Source organism: Heterocephalus glaber, unplaced genomic scaffold (genome assembly GCF_053883595.1).
Source record: "Heterocephalus glaber isolate CG9 unplaced genomic scaffold, H.glaber_assembly_v1.0 deba00001504, whole genome shotgun sequence".
Classification (NCBI taxonomy): Eukaryota; Metazoa; Chordata; class Mammalia; order Rodentia; family Bathyergidae; genus Heterocephalus; species Heterocephalus glaber.
Genome location: NW_028258324.1, coordinates 51962541 through 51976729, shown reverse-complemented (window position 1 = coordinate 51976729; position 14189 = coordinate 51962541). Strand labels below are relative to the sequence as shown.

The 14189-nt window shown below is 34.1% G+C and overlaps 1 protein-coding gene and 1 pseudogene across 11 annotated transcripts in view; one reads left to right on the top strand and one right to left on the bottom strand.

The window, feature by feature from the left end:
• Naaladl2 (N-acetylated alpha-linked acidic dipeptidase like 2) overlaps positions 1-14189 on the bottom strand; it is an 891856-nt gene that overhangs the window by 338697 nt on the left and 538970 nt on the right. For all 11 annotated transcript variants that reach the window (XM_087186985.1, XM_087186986.1, XM_087186979.1 and 8 more), the window contains one exon: positions 4904-5047. In XM_087186985.1, the coding sequence (XP_087043111.1) occupies positions 4904-5047 (144 nt within the window). The remainder of the gene's footprint in view (positions 1-4903; positions 5048-14189) is intronic.
• The window catches only part of LOC147825343 (serine/threonine-protein kinase Nek5 pseudogene), a 64070-nt pseudogene continuing 55787 nt past the window's right edge, over positions 5907-14189 (top strand).

Sequence of the window (14189 nt, the reverse complement as noted above, 5' to 3'; positions counted from 1 at the left end):
ATGACAGTTCTGTCACCCCCAGTGAGCCCAACCTGCTCTCCCCAGGAAACAAAGGAGGGACTCTACTTTCTGTGCACTTTGGACAATAGTTTCCCCACCTATGCTCACTCCATTTAAGATCCTTGATGAATAGTCCTTCAAAGCGAATTCTGAAGCTTTTCTTTTCTTTTATCCTTTTGTCTGAGGACTTCAGACTGGCACCTCATGAATGCTGATCTTTACCTCTGCAGATTACTCTGTATGAGCTTCTAGCTCAGACTCCTAGGTCCACTGTGCAAGGGGCTACTGGAAGAGCCATGAGATTGGGTGTCACCTCTGTGGAGCTCAGTGAATCCCAACATCTAGCTCACATTTATCACCATACATAGTATTCTTTCCTAAAGTGATCTAGCACACTGAACTTTTTTTCTCCAACTAGGAGAAGCTACTGTAGCCACATGTGTGTTGTATAGAAAGTATCTGCACAAATTAAAATTAGTCCCAATTTCCTGATATTTTCTTTCTTGTTGAAGGCTGGAAGTTATTAAAGCCTATGGTTTGGTTTGGTTAAATGTCCCCCAAGGTCCCAGGTATTTAAGCTTCCTTTCCTGCCTGTGGCACTGCTGGGGTGGGTGGGACTGTAGGAGGTGGAGTTTAGTGGAAGGAATTTAGGTTACATGCCTTGAAAGAGATATTGAGACCCTATAGGGGTCATCCTCTTTGGTAGCCATGAGGTAAAGAGCTTACTCTCCCACACACCCTCTGCCATGATACTGCCTTGACACAGACCCAGAAGCAACAGGGTCAAGAGACTATTGGTCAAAACCTCCAAAACACTGGGCCAAAATAAATCCTTCATCCTTCAGAGTTGGGTATCTCAGGCATTTTTGTTACAGTTACAGAAACCTAACATATCAACTCCATACTAAAACAAGTTTGCAGTTCTCTCTTTTCAGGCCTACTTATTTTTTTTTCCTTTGGATACAGCAAAAAAGGTTACTCACTTATTATACCAGGAATTAAAGCAGGACACATCATATCAAATTCACTCCACTGTCTATTGAGATAAAGATAGATAGATAGCCAGATAGATAGATACACAGATAGATAGATAGATACATAGATAGATACATAGATAGATACCTAGATAAATAGATAGATACATAGATAGACTGATGGATAAATAGAAAATCTCAAGAGATTCTTTAAATAGAATAGCATAATATACTTTTGTATATTACGTATATTTCTCAAAGGTAGCAATTTGGGAGCTACTCTGAACACACTGATTTGTTGTATATGTAACAAAAAATAATGCCAGATTGAAGTTAACTAACATTTCTTGTTAATGGATTTGAAAAGTTAAAATGAACTATTTGTCAATAAATTTGTGTGTAATAATTTTTAATAGTAATATGCTCAATACATTTTTAAATTTCTGTTCAAGAAATGCTAATAATGAATTCTTTAGTAGCTACTACCAAATTAAAAAGATATTTGAAATAGGATAGGTTAAAATTATAAATAAGATTATCAGTTAGATATTATATTATTCTGATAGAACTGATTTTCAACAAAGAATATATCAAATTGTAAGTGAGGATATTATACATATATGTATATATATGTATCTGTCTTAAGAAACATACTTCCAACTTACATAAAACTTATAATCACTGCTAAGTTTCATCCAACATAGAAACAGGCATTTTTTTTTCAAAATAGTGGACACATCAAATTTATCCAAATGCTTCTTTTTAATTTGATTCATTTCTGTTTTTCAGCCTAAATTATGTAAATTTATTTTATAACTTTTCATCTCACTTTTTCACTATACTTACGGATTTTAACCACAAGAGATTTCCATGTTCTAACTGAACCTCAAGGTCAGAGACTGACAATATATTAGATTAATGGGTATGATCTACAGAGGAAGACCCAGGGAAATGAAATGCAGTCAGTGCCCAGTTATCTAATCAATGGAAATAATCCGTGTTTATTAAGGAAAAGAAAGTTCCTCCTAATTCTTTTTTAAATCTTCATACAATTGCCTTAGTTCTCTCAGAGATCTCTATACAAATGTTTTGCTCCCTGTGTCACTTCACTGAGCCTGTTTTGTGAATGCAGACATCTAATTCCTTTGTTTAGTTAAAATTTTATGTTCCATATCAGATAACTTCCAGTTGCCAACTAGTGAAAACAAAATAAAGTTTGATAAAACAAAACAGAGATATTAACTCATATATATATATATATATATATATATATGGGAATATATATATATATGGGAATATATATATATATGGGAATATATATATATGAGATATATATATATATGGGATATATATATATATATATATGGGATATATATATATATGGGAATATATATATAGGAATATATATATAAACAGTTCAATGGATTTGGTTCCCGATAAGCATTTTTTTAGTCTCCAAATGATATGTATCTTCCCTTCTCTCTCTGTCTGTCTCTCTCTCTCACTCTCCCTCTTTTATTTTCATTCTGAGTTGGATCCAGCTTTATTTTCAGATACAAAACCTTCTCTGGGTCCCATTGTAGCTATCAATATTCTGGAGCTACATGCTTTCTTTGTCTAGTGTTAAAATGAGTCATTGTTCAAGGCTAAAAAATGAGTGTTACTATTGTTTGGTCAGACCTTGACCATCCTTCAATTGTGATAATATGGTTAAATGTGATATGCCAATGGGCTTGAGCCAATCAGGACCTGCTCTGGAGTTTGGTCAAATCTACTCCTATTGTTTGAAAATGTGGCAAAAAAGAGAAAAAGAAATCAGATATTGGGAAACCACATAGAATAATTCTACTATAATGTTTTCTTGATTTTAGAAAAGTATGGCTTAGTATATAAAAATAGTTAAATGGTAACACAAATGGTTGATTTGCACATGTATTTTTAATATACTTCTGTCCAAACTTGATTAGTGAAGATTTTCCTACATCAAAATTAAGAATATACTTAGAAAATTCAACAATAAGACATAATTATAATGTTCTAAAATGCTTTTAATCCATAAAGAACAAGCATTGATTTTATTGCTTGAAAGAACAGCTCTGCATTTAGTATTATTTTCATTTTCCATCATGATATATATCATAATGAACAATGAATTCACATTATGTTTGTTTATAAGAAAATATAAGTTAATTATCTTGGATGAATCATGAGCATTATTTTCCAAAACACTGGGGCAAATGGCCATTATTCTGTTTACTATTTTGTTTGGGAAATTTAAATAAAATACCTGTTGTTTTAACAAATGAAGGCCTCATTATAATATGAAATGCCTTCTTAGTGATTTAATATATCTGTCTGAATTTTTTCTAAAAAATAATAATGACTACTATGTCCATGATGAAAACTTGATATAGCATAATTCTTTAGAAGGCAGACCTATCTTGTTGTGTCTTTAAAAGTGGAACTGTAAACAGGTTTCAGCATATATCTCAGTTTGCCTTATGAGTTTCACATGTGTTAATTTGTTATGGATATAGAGCTATACAGCCTCACTGTGTTTTGCTAAGGCATTATTTTCATGTTGTGAAGGAAATTGCTATAGTTACTTATTATGGAAGCAACTTTCTAATTCACCTGACATTTACAGTATCTAAAGGTATTAAGACATATATTATACTTCAATTCTCACAGCAAAATGAGATGATAGAAAATGTGCTACTCTTTTTGTCCACATAAACACAAAGACTTCTGGTGCAAAGGTGATAGGTGAGCAGTTATGATGCTGGGAAATATCAAGTACCTGGGCGCAGGATGGTGGCTCAGATGCATTAGGGGCTCTAAGATATGTTGATTGTATTAATTAAATACAAGCCTAAATCTACTCCCTTACAAGTCTTGATTTTTCTTTGTAACTAACATATTATATTGATGTAGCACACATGTTTAGCAAATAAAGCTCATGATTAATTCCTGTGGCTCAGAATAAATGACAAAAAACACAAAGCAAAATGAAAAGCTCTTTTCTTTGAGACATAGGCACATTACCATTTTTATATTATCTGCTCTGCTCAATTGGTAATGAGTTTAGGAGTGTCTCAACCTACATGATGTTGAAAAGTGAATGTCTCTTAACAGAGAACCACCCTGAATGCATTCAGACTTTTTAGTTCTTCAAAACATTTTTAATGCTTTTGTTGTCAACAGTAAAACAGATGAGATAAAATGCAGCTAGTTGAGCCCTTGGATCTGAACACAAAAAACAAAGCCCTTAAGTGGTAGTTCACAGCAACTAGAGACAAATTTAACAATATGTAAAGAGAGTCTCTACTTTAGAATTCTAATGCTGAAGCTGGAGGCAGGAATCAGATGCAGCCCATGGCTTTTATCCCACCACAGGAGCTTAACTACTTCAGTTTTATCCAGCACGGCCCAACAAGGCCTGACAAACTGCACTGCCATAGAAGAAGCATCTCTCAGGCCATGATGCATATAGACAGAGGGATTTTTTAGTCAATTGCAGGAATTAGGCTTGAATGCTTTATACTAAAAGGCTTCCTACCCCAGAAAGCTGCCTGCTATCCACTGAATCTTGGCAGGCAATAAGACCACTGAAACTGGGAAGCTATGTTAAGCAGATTTTTGTGCATGTACAAAATACTTTATTTATAAAGCGAATTTTTTTTGTATCAATTCAAAATGCTTTCTTTCTTTTTTTAAAACCCTTAGCTTGGTCAACTCTTAGTCTTTATCAAAATCACTTTGCAAAAATGTCCCTACTGAGTAAAACAAATAGTATAGATATTCCCCTTATTAAAAGTCAATCTTTCTGAAAAGAATAATCCTACACATGTCAATTTAAGAGATTGTTTTAACTGATTACAATTCTTATAAAGACCGCAAGATACACAGAAGAACATTAAACACTTTACCATTATGTGGAAGTTCCAGAGGACTGCAGATCTCACTTTTGGTTCCAGCTGTAGGTAAAGAGATCAGTTTTGCAACAAGGGATGCAGATATGGGCTGCACTAACAGAGAGGTGAGGTTTGATTGGTTTTGTCTGAAGCTTCCATCTGCATTCAAAAGAGAAAGGAAGAGAATCCTTAGTAAATATAACTTAAAAACAAAGAGAAATTTTTTGTAATAAGTACTTAGATTATGAGCTGTGAGTTTATATGTTTTAATTTATTTAGTCTTTAGTTATACTTTGCCTACTAATTAAACTGATTTCAGATACTTCCTAAAAATTTAGCTCAAATACAAGTATGTATGCTTGCTTAAGATAATTTCTACTGCACCATAAAACACTGTAATGACAACAAATGAATGCAATAGCATAGGGGCCAAGAGAATAGGTAGGAATATGATTCGGAAGTTGGAAAGTAGATGAATAAGTGTCAGCTAACATAGCAGGCAGAAAGAGCCCTAAACCTAAAATGCAGCAAGGAAGCTGAGAAGCAATACAGTTTGTGCCACAGAACCTAGAAAGGCTTAGCTATCTCTTTAGGCAGGGTGAAGGAGGAGCTGGATGTAGGAGGATATGATGAAACCCTAACTGCAAACCGAGTCACTGTCAGTGCTTTTTCCTTCTCCACTCAAGTAGAAAGCAGTGAGACGTAGAATAGTGAAACATCAGATACAGTGACGTATATTATGATTAAACCAGGATGGTGTTATTATTGCTGAGACTCTTCAGATATTTTACACTCTTGGCACCCAATTCCTTCCCTCCATGTGAAGCAATAGAAGATACCTTAGTAGTAAATATGACCAAGTCAACAGAAAATATCTAAAAATACTGAAAATCAAGAGCTTTACCAATAAAACAACTTACCCCAGACACCCTATGTCAAAACTCACTCTTCAATAAATCCCACCCATGCACAGAACTTGAAATGGGCTTAATTCTGCCTTTGCGTGAACTGTCAGCCAATGTCCCTGGTGCCATCTCCCAGTAAGGACAAGAGGAAGAGCCAAGGGATTGAGCAAGAGGGTCTCCAAGAGGGTGAAATTAACAGGAATAAAGATGCCTGCCAAGATAACAAGAGTGTTCACAGTAAGATCGGGGGAGGATTTGAAAGCTTCCTAGACATATGTAGAAAAATAAGAAATCTATTATATAATGTGAGAAAGCAATTAACTTTCAACGGACCAAAATTTGGGAAGAGAGACATCTAAAGACACAATATAAATAATATTTAAATAATTATAAGAATACCAATGATATTGTAAGTAAACAAAACAGTTGATTCTTTGTAGAAAAAAAGAGAAATGGGCAAAAAGCCAAGAGTGATGTATGAGGAGACTTGTGACAGGCAAATCTGTATCTATCAGGGTGGTGAGTCAATATAATGGATAAAACTGAAAAAATGATGACTATGGCCAGGCATATTATGGAGAGAGGAGAAATAGCTAAATATAAAAATAAGTGACAGCTGAAGATGTTAAAAAGTAATCAAATATTTGCCTTATGGGAGATAATGAGAAGGGAGAGGAGGTATGAAAAAGAGTAGGAGGTGACACCTATTAATTAAGCCCCAGAGAAGCGTTAACTAATTACAAAACCCCATTAATCGATAACTTTGAAACAATAAACATTAAATAAAAATAAGCAGAGAAAGCAATTGTGATAATACAAGTTCAAGAAAAATATATCAATACTCAGAGTAAAGAGGATGGAGAAAATACATTGAATTGTCCTTGAAGAAATAAGGGAAAAAATAGCTTAAATATTGTTACTGATTTACAAAAGGAAATACAAAATGAATGTCTATCAGACAGCTAATAATGCTTCAACCCAGTGTTATATTTTTCAGAACTTTTATTAGGGAAATAATTGCTAAAGGTTTCCTCAGAATTTAATTTGATGGGACTGCAGGGGGTGCAGAGTGCAATGCTACTGGTAGCGAGGCTCCAGGAGACACTGTGTAAATGAGAAAATATCTCTCAACGGTGTTTCCTTAATTTATCATCTGGAAAACCACAAGGCTAAAATGATATTTAGCTTAGGCCTGTGGCAGCTGTGGAAGTCACGGTCTTGAGGAAAACAATAACAAAGATTTAAGCTTAGAATCAATTTTGTTGTATGAGCACAGTGCCGGTCTCATAATTTAGTAACTCCTTTATACGGATACATGACACTGTGTTTTGACCACAGTGTAGTTCACTGCTCCCCAACCACTTTCATGTCACGCCACTATGACTGGCTGTATAATTTTCAGGGCCCAGAGCAAAATGACAGCATGGGATTGCTTGTTCAGAAAGTATGAAGAATTTCAATATGGCAATAGCAGAGCATTACATCAAGCATGGGGCCTTTCTGAGAAGGAGCTCCACCAGACTGCACAGGTTGGTGCCCACGAACCAGACCCTGACCAGTCCACATGAAAAAGGCTCATAGTCATACGGGCTGCTGATGCAGACTGAAAGGGGTGTGCAGACCTCAGGGAAGCCCTTCTCAGCAGAAAAGATAGCCCTGGTTCTACTCTGCGCCACACCGGGGCCAATGCAATTCATATCTCTAAGTATAGACAGTGCCTGGCACACTAACCATCTCTCTCTGGTCCTCCAGAACGTCCTGTCCCCTTCAGCCACTGCCTTGGCACTTGTACTGTACATGGGACAACAAAACAGTATTTGTGTGCTGCCTGTTGTTTTTATGGATGTTGGGTACAGGCACATTTCCAATACAAAATGGAGCATATTGAGAAGTTTTAGTGGATGTTGGGTACTGGCATATTTCTAATACAAAATGAAATGGCTTGAGGAACAACATGATTTCACCTCTCTCCAGTCCAAACTTAACATTTCCAACATTATTTACTGTCACTATTCTTCACACATCTCATGCTAAAACTCAATAAATCCCTACACACTGTAATTTACATCTTCTCTGCTTTTACTTACATCCTTCTTTCCACTTGTAATTCCCATACACCGCATGCATTCTATGTGTCTGAACTCCACGTGTCCTTTAAAGCCTAACTCAAAAGCCACCTTCTGCATGAGGCTTTCACTGATTCCTCCAGGACTGCATGATGTATCTGTATCTTTTTGGCACTGCTTGCCATTTTCAACTAACATGATCACTATGTAAAAACACTTGGTTTCCTCAATCCTTACTTCCTCACTCAAAACTAATTTGGGAAGAACAGGATCATGTCATCCACATTATATGATTCAGAGTGGCTAGCACGTTCTCAGGAACACAACAGGAGATAATTGGTAAAAAAAAGAAAGGAAATCACAACAGTGTGAAAAAAATTCAAATGCTTCAGTCTTACTAGTCTTCTGAATGCCTATAAAATGGAGCAGGGGAAATCTGAAGAGTGATTTATAATTCTTTGCATTATTTATATAAATATAGTTTATATAATAAAACTGTATAAATATATATAGTTTTATGACTTCTTCTCAGCTAACTGCTACCCTCCCCCAATTGATTATGAAATAGACTTTCAAAGCCTATCTATCGCCGTCAACTCACTGGTTCATCTTGTTGTAAAATTACCTTTTGCAGATGAAAATATTTTAGTAAACAAGATCATCTTGAAGATATATTTTTCAGTTAATAAAAAAATCAATAACTTTATTCCATTTTTCCCTGGAATGCTCTGTTAAGCACATAAAACAATCTACTTAAAAGTTAAATATGAGTGAGTCCTAACCCATAATTGAACATACCAAAATCGTTGATATTTTTTGTGCTGCAAGACTAATAGACTTGCATTAGTTTTGAAATATCTGAAGTAAGTGGTTCATTAATTTTTCACCTTTACCTTAATGGAGATTTGACAAACAGTTCCCATCTGAGAGCAGATACTAAAAGCAGGATGTTCTAGGATGCTAAGATTAAATTATACACCATAGTTTTTTTAAAACCATCTATTGAATAGGAGCTGAGAGAAGAATTTCACTTTCTTACATTATGAAGAGGGATTGAATAAAACTAAAAATGTACACCATTTTTATTCAGTTATATTTTAAAATATATTTAAGAATTGTAAGAATCCACTAGATACGAAAATTTGGCAAATTATGTGCCTCGGTGCAAAGGGTATCATATAGGAAAACTGACATTACATCTTAGGACTCTAACATTTATACTACAGCATTTATATGATGTCATATATATTGTTTATGCTCAATAATAATTGACAGCAATTTTTATTTTAGTGGATAATTAATTAGATATTCACTTTCTGCACTTTATATAATTTATCAATCAAAATAGATCCATTCCATCAATAATTCAATCCCTGTTACAATCCCACACATATAGTATAATGAGGAATTTGAACATAGAGAATCCTAAGTCTGACTTTGCCATTAACATACTCCTTGAAATGTAGCAAAGAATTTCACTGTGACAATATTGTCATTCCATGTACTACCGTTCTGGAACTACCAAGGAGACCTGGAAAGGCCTTGGGAATGTTGACTTTCTGAGAATGAAAAAGAGTACATCAGCTCAGAAACATACAATGTATCACAGTGGGAAGCATTTAGAAGGAATTAAGTAAAAAAGCTTTCTAATTGTACGTATTTAATAAGTTTTGCATTATGTTCTTCAAACTACTGATGCTTACTTCAATCACATCTGCTTATGGCTGTAAAGAAAAATGAGTGCTTGGGCCAGGGATTTAGCTCAGTGGCGCCACACCTGCCTTGCAAGCACAAGGTCCTGCGTTCGATTCCCAGTACCGAGAAGAAAAAATGAGTGCCAGCACTTGTTGTGTGCGTGTCTGTGTGTAAATCTGACATTCATGCTACTCAAGTACAGTGAGTTGAAGTACACATTCAATGTGCACCTTTGGGCAAGCAACAATCACATGAAAGGAATGCAGAATTGCTGGTCTTGCACAGGACTGAATCCAAATCTATACTCTAATAAGATCCCCAGGTGGTTTATATACACAGTAGATAAGCATTGGGCTAAGTCAGTGCACATTTTTTCAGAGCACAATTCACATAATTTTCATAGCAACAACATATTTTTAAAAAGTAGGACTAAAGGGACAGAAACTGTGTTTGTGTTCCCTTACCGAAAATTAAAGATGACAGAACTTTTACTACAGCTATACACCCCAAATCAACAGTTCTTTCAGTCTTTTTCAAAATGGGTAAGAAATCTGTTCATAAGCTAACTGCAATAACAGGTTTAAAATGCGCTAAGAGCATTTTGGTTTTGTCCTTTCCTCAAAGATGAATTTGGTCATTCAAACAGCAAAATTACATTTGTAACACTTTCTTTAAACCATGAATAAACATTACAATAGCTAACTGATTTGAATTTTTCTTTTCTTGGTTTTCAGCTATTATAATTTAAGATTCTAAAAGATCAACAAACTAAAACTATAAACACTGCCCACTTACCAGAAAACCAAATAATCAGAGAGCTGAAAGAAGAGAGATTTAAAAGTGTATTTTATGTTGAATTTTTACTAAAAAAAAGGTCCCAAATAATCAAATGAACAAAATGATATTAGTGATGCTATCCCAGTATACCTAATTTTACTCTCTTCAAGGACTGCCACTTCAATGGAAATCAGACTGTTAAATAACTGACCCACTATTTTCCATTTTTATTTGAGCCCACTAAATTTTTCAGAAATGACCAGTACACTAATTGGCCAGTCCTTGTGACTATACTAATCATTTATTTTTTCAGGATCTTATAACCCATTGATTACAAATACCATCATCTTCTCTCAAACTAGACGGAGTCACCACTATGTGGTTTAGGTTACTATTAAAAATAAAACCAATTAAAAACTCTTTGTGCTATGCCTTGTCAGTGTTTGCTTTCTTGATTTCCTTTCCTCCCTCTCTCTCTTTCTCTCTCTCCCTCTCTCTGTCTCCCCCTCTCTATATATGCACATATATATGGATGTATGGAGGGCCTTTTTTACCATGTAGGATTTTTGTTACTGTTCATTTTCATAATTAGAATTTCTTTAATTTCACAGCATATTTATTGCCTCTTCTTAAAATACTATGCATTTCAATGAACACAGTTTACTCAAGACTTAGATGTCTCCCATTCTGGGAAGCTTTGTTCTTTTGTAATCCCACATAAGCATTTGTTTGCACATTTATTACACTTACTCTCTGTTCAAATCCTTTTCACTTCTTGCTCACTTCTCTAAAGATACACTCTCTAGGGCTCATTCACTGCTATATTCTCAATGTTGATGCACTGCTTAGTAAAATATAGGAGACCAGTGAACACTTTTTGGGTTGATGAATACACTAAAGTTCAAATGAATTTTGTTCTGTCCAATCATAAGCCTAAAACTCATGACTCATAAAATATGAAATAAAAAAATGAAGACTCAGATGGCTACACTCTTTCACTGCTCTACTCTTAAACTAAAAATCCTGCCCTATTTCATAGCAAATGTCACAATATTTTAATGCTGAATTTAAGCATTGAAAAATCAGTTACATTCATGTTTACACCAAAAGTAGAGTAACATTCAGTTACTGTAAAACAAAATGGCTGTTTATAGTGATATTAAAAGATCATAAGATCATACAAAGTAATATTTTATTTTTAAAATAGCAGTAATCAGGAAAAGTCTGCTTAATAGTAATTTGGGTTATTCTTTCTAATTAGCACAGTTAAAGTTATGATCATGAATATAACACAGAACCAAAAAGAGCTACTTAACTTTCCCCAAGCTTAAAAATACAATATTCATGTTTAGATGTATAAACTCAACATTTACATGGGTAAAGTGAAATTATTTAGGTGAAAAGTGTCACAATATATGCATTATCATAATTTTCTCCCTTCAAACAAATATGTGTAAATATGCATAAAATTGTTGCTAGGTGGCCTAGGAATTTGTTCTAAACTTAACAAACATACATATAAATAAAAGCTTTTATTAATGTAAGGATAAGTTTTGATTACTTCATAGCTAAGAAAGGTGTTGTGTTGGAATTTGTTCACTATGAATGACATTATTAAGCCTAGTATTTAATTATAATGCTAGATTATCATTTTATGTAAAATTTTGGATTTATAATGGCAGTGGCAATATTCAGATACTGGCAAATGATTTCTTACTTCTATTTCAAGGGGATAATTGTATGGATGAGAACTGGTTTCCTACTTAATATAAGTCTACTCCAAGACAATTTTATTCCCTAAAGCATTCCCAAAACATACACATTTGGAAACATATATAAATTACATCAAAAGAAAAACAAATAAGAGATAGATAATCTATTTTACTCTTAATGTCAGAGAGAAGTCAAGACTCATAACTGGAATAATTGGTCATCTGAACATTACATGTACCATGGGCAAAGTCATCTCCCTCAGAGGCACTCCCCAGAGAAGCAGTTTGTCTCAGACTTGAAGGGTACAAATACTGGAATGATTTGCAAAATTTTCAGTTTGAGAGAAAGTGAAGTTCACATTTTTTACAAAAGAGCAAATGAACTGTGTGGATGTGTGTTAATGTCTTCCTCATTCTTACTGTTATGAAAGTATGCAGCCATTAATTTATAATAAAATTCATCATAGCAGATTGTAAGGAGAACATTATTTTTATGAGGCTGGTTAACTGAGCAGGCAGAAAAATATAACTCCATTTCTGTACTTACTTATTGTTAGGTGTTTTTGAATAATAAAAGTTGAAAATAACTAACCTTTGCTTCTCTGATATAGGTGTTGTCAGGATAAATGAAATATTAGATGTGAAATAATTCTCTGATCTTATTTTTTATGCATTTCCAGTTTTTTTACATGGGAACATTGACATAAAAAAGAGTCCAGCTGGGGATTAGCCTCAGTGGTTCCTCCATTTCGCAAGCGCAAGGACCTGAGTTCGATCCCCGCTACCAAAAAAAGAAAAAAACAAAGAGTCCAAAAAGACAGACATCTGGCCTTTGCTCTGGTTCACTGAGAACTTACTCCTGGGAACTTTTCCACTTCTTTTGGGATTGTTAACATATCATGTATATAAAGTATTCTTCACATGAATTTAACAGAAATCTTTCTCAGCTTGATGTAGAAAGAGGATTTTTTAATCTCCGTGCTCCCATCTATGTTGCAAGCAAATGTTCTACTGCAATTACAAAATGTTCTTCTTGGTCAGGAGATGTGAAAGATTTCAACAGTTTTTTTCTTGATTTATAATTTTTCTTATAAATATCACTAAAATCATGTTTTACTATTAGTCACACATAGAATTGTGACTTTTGTGTTGTAATGATGGATATATTGAGGAGAGATACATGGGGAAGAAAAGTATACTCAAATATACATTGCAAAGGAATCCTTTCAATTAATAGGTCACAAAATAGAGACTGAGAAATACTTGTACACACGACTCCAGTCTTTCCACTCAAATATTCAAATAATAATTCTTCCTAAGAATTTATATGTACTAGAATTTTCTCATGACAAACTTGTATAATTTTGTGAGTGCGATTTAACAACTTATTTTAGATCTGCATTTCTTCAAAATGCTTTGTGAAATAGGACCTAAATTCATGTTAAAATAAATGGGGGAGGGAGAGAGAGAGATAAGAGAGAAAGAGAGAGGGATCTAAGGTAATGCTTTGCCTGTTTTCTTCTTACTAAGGTAATCCTTTTTAATACACTGAAAGTTTTCTTTGAAGTCACAATAAAAGGTGTAATGGAACAACAAAAGACATTGCTGCTCTTGTAGTCTAATACTAATGGTCCTGTTAATAAACTAATGTGTTCTAAAAGGATGGGAATGGAGTCTTTGTTAGTTCCTATATGTAGGATATCAAACACACCATGCACAGTCATCTTTTAAAAGCTTTTACATAGTAATGGATTTGGGAGAAAAATTCAAGATTATTCACATTGGTTTAAATTTTCTTCTTAGCTCCTTCATTTAATCTTCATAACAATCCAGTATTATTTTATCTAGTGCTACATATAAAGAACCTTTTTGTCACCATTAGTCAACAATGTGGATTTTTTTTAGAGGAAGTAAGAAATGAATGGGACCTTAGAGAATTGGGGAAAAAATTAAGAAACAAACAAAAATGCTAATGAGTAACCATCATGTCATGTGTCCCATGAATTATCAGTGATCAGCAAATCAGACCCTGGCTCTATGAAACAACTTTTCCTTTTTCCTCATAAGGAGAGAAGAGATCCTTTTACTTTAGTACTGGAACTCTGAAAAATAATTCTCATTAGCTATGTCTTGTATAGGATGATCC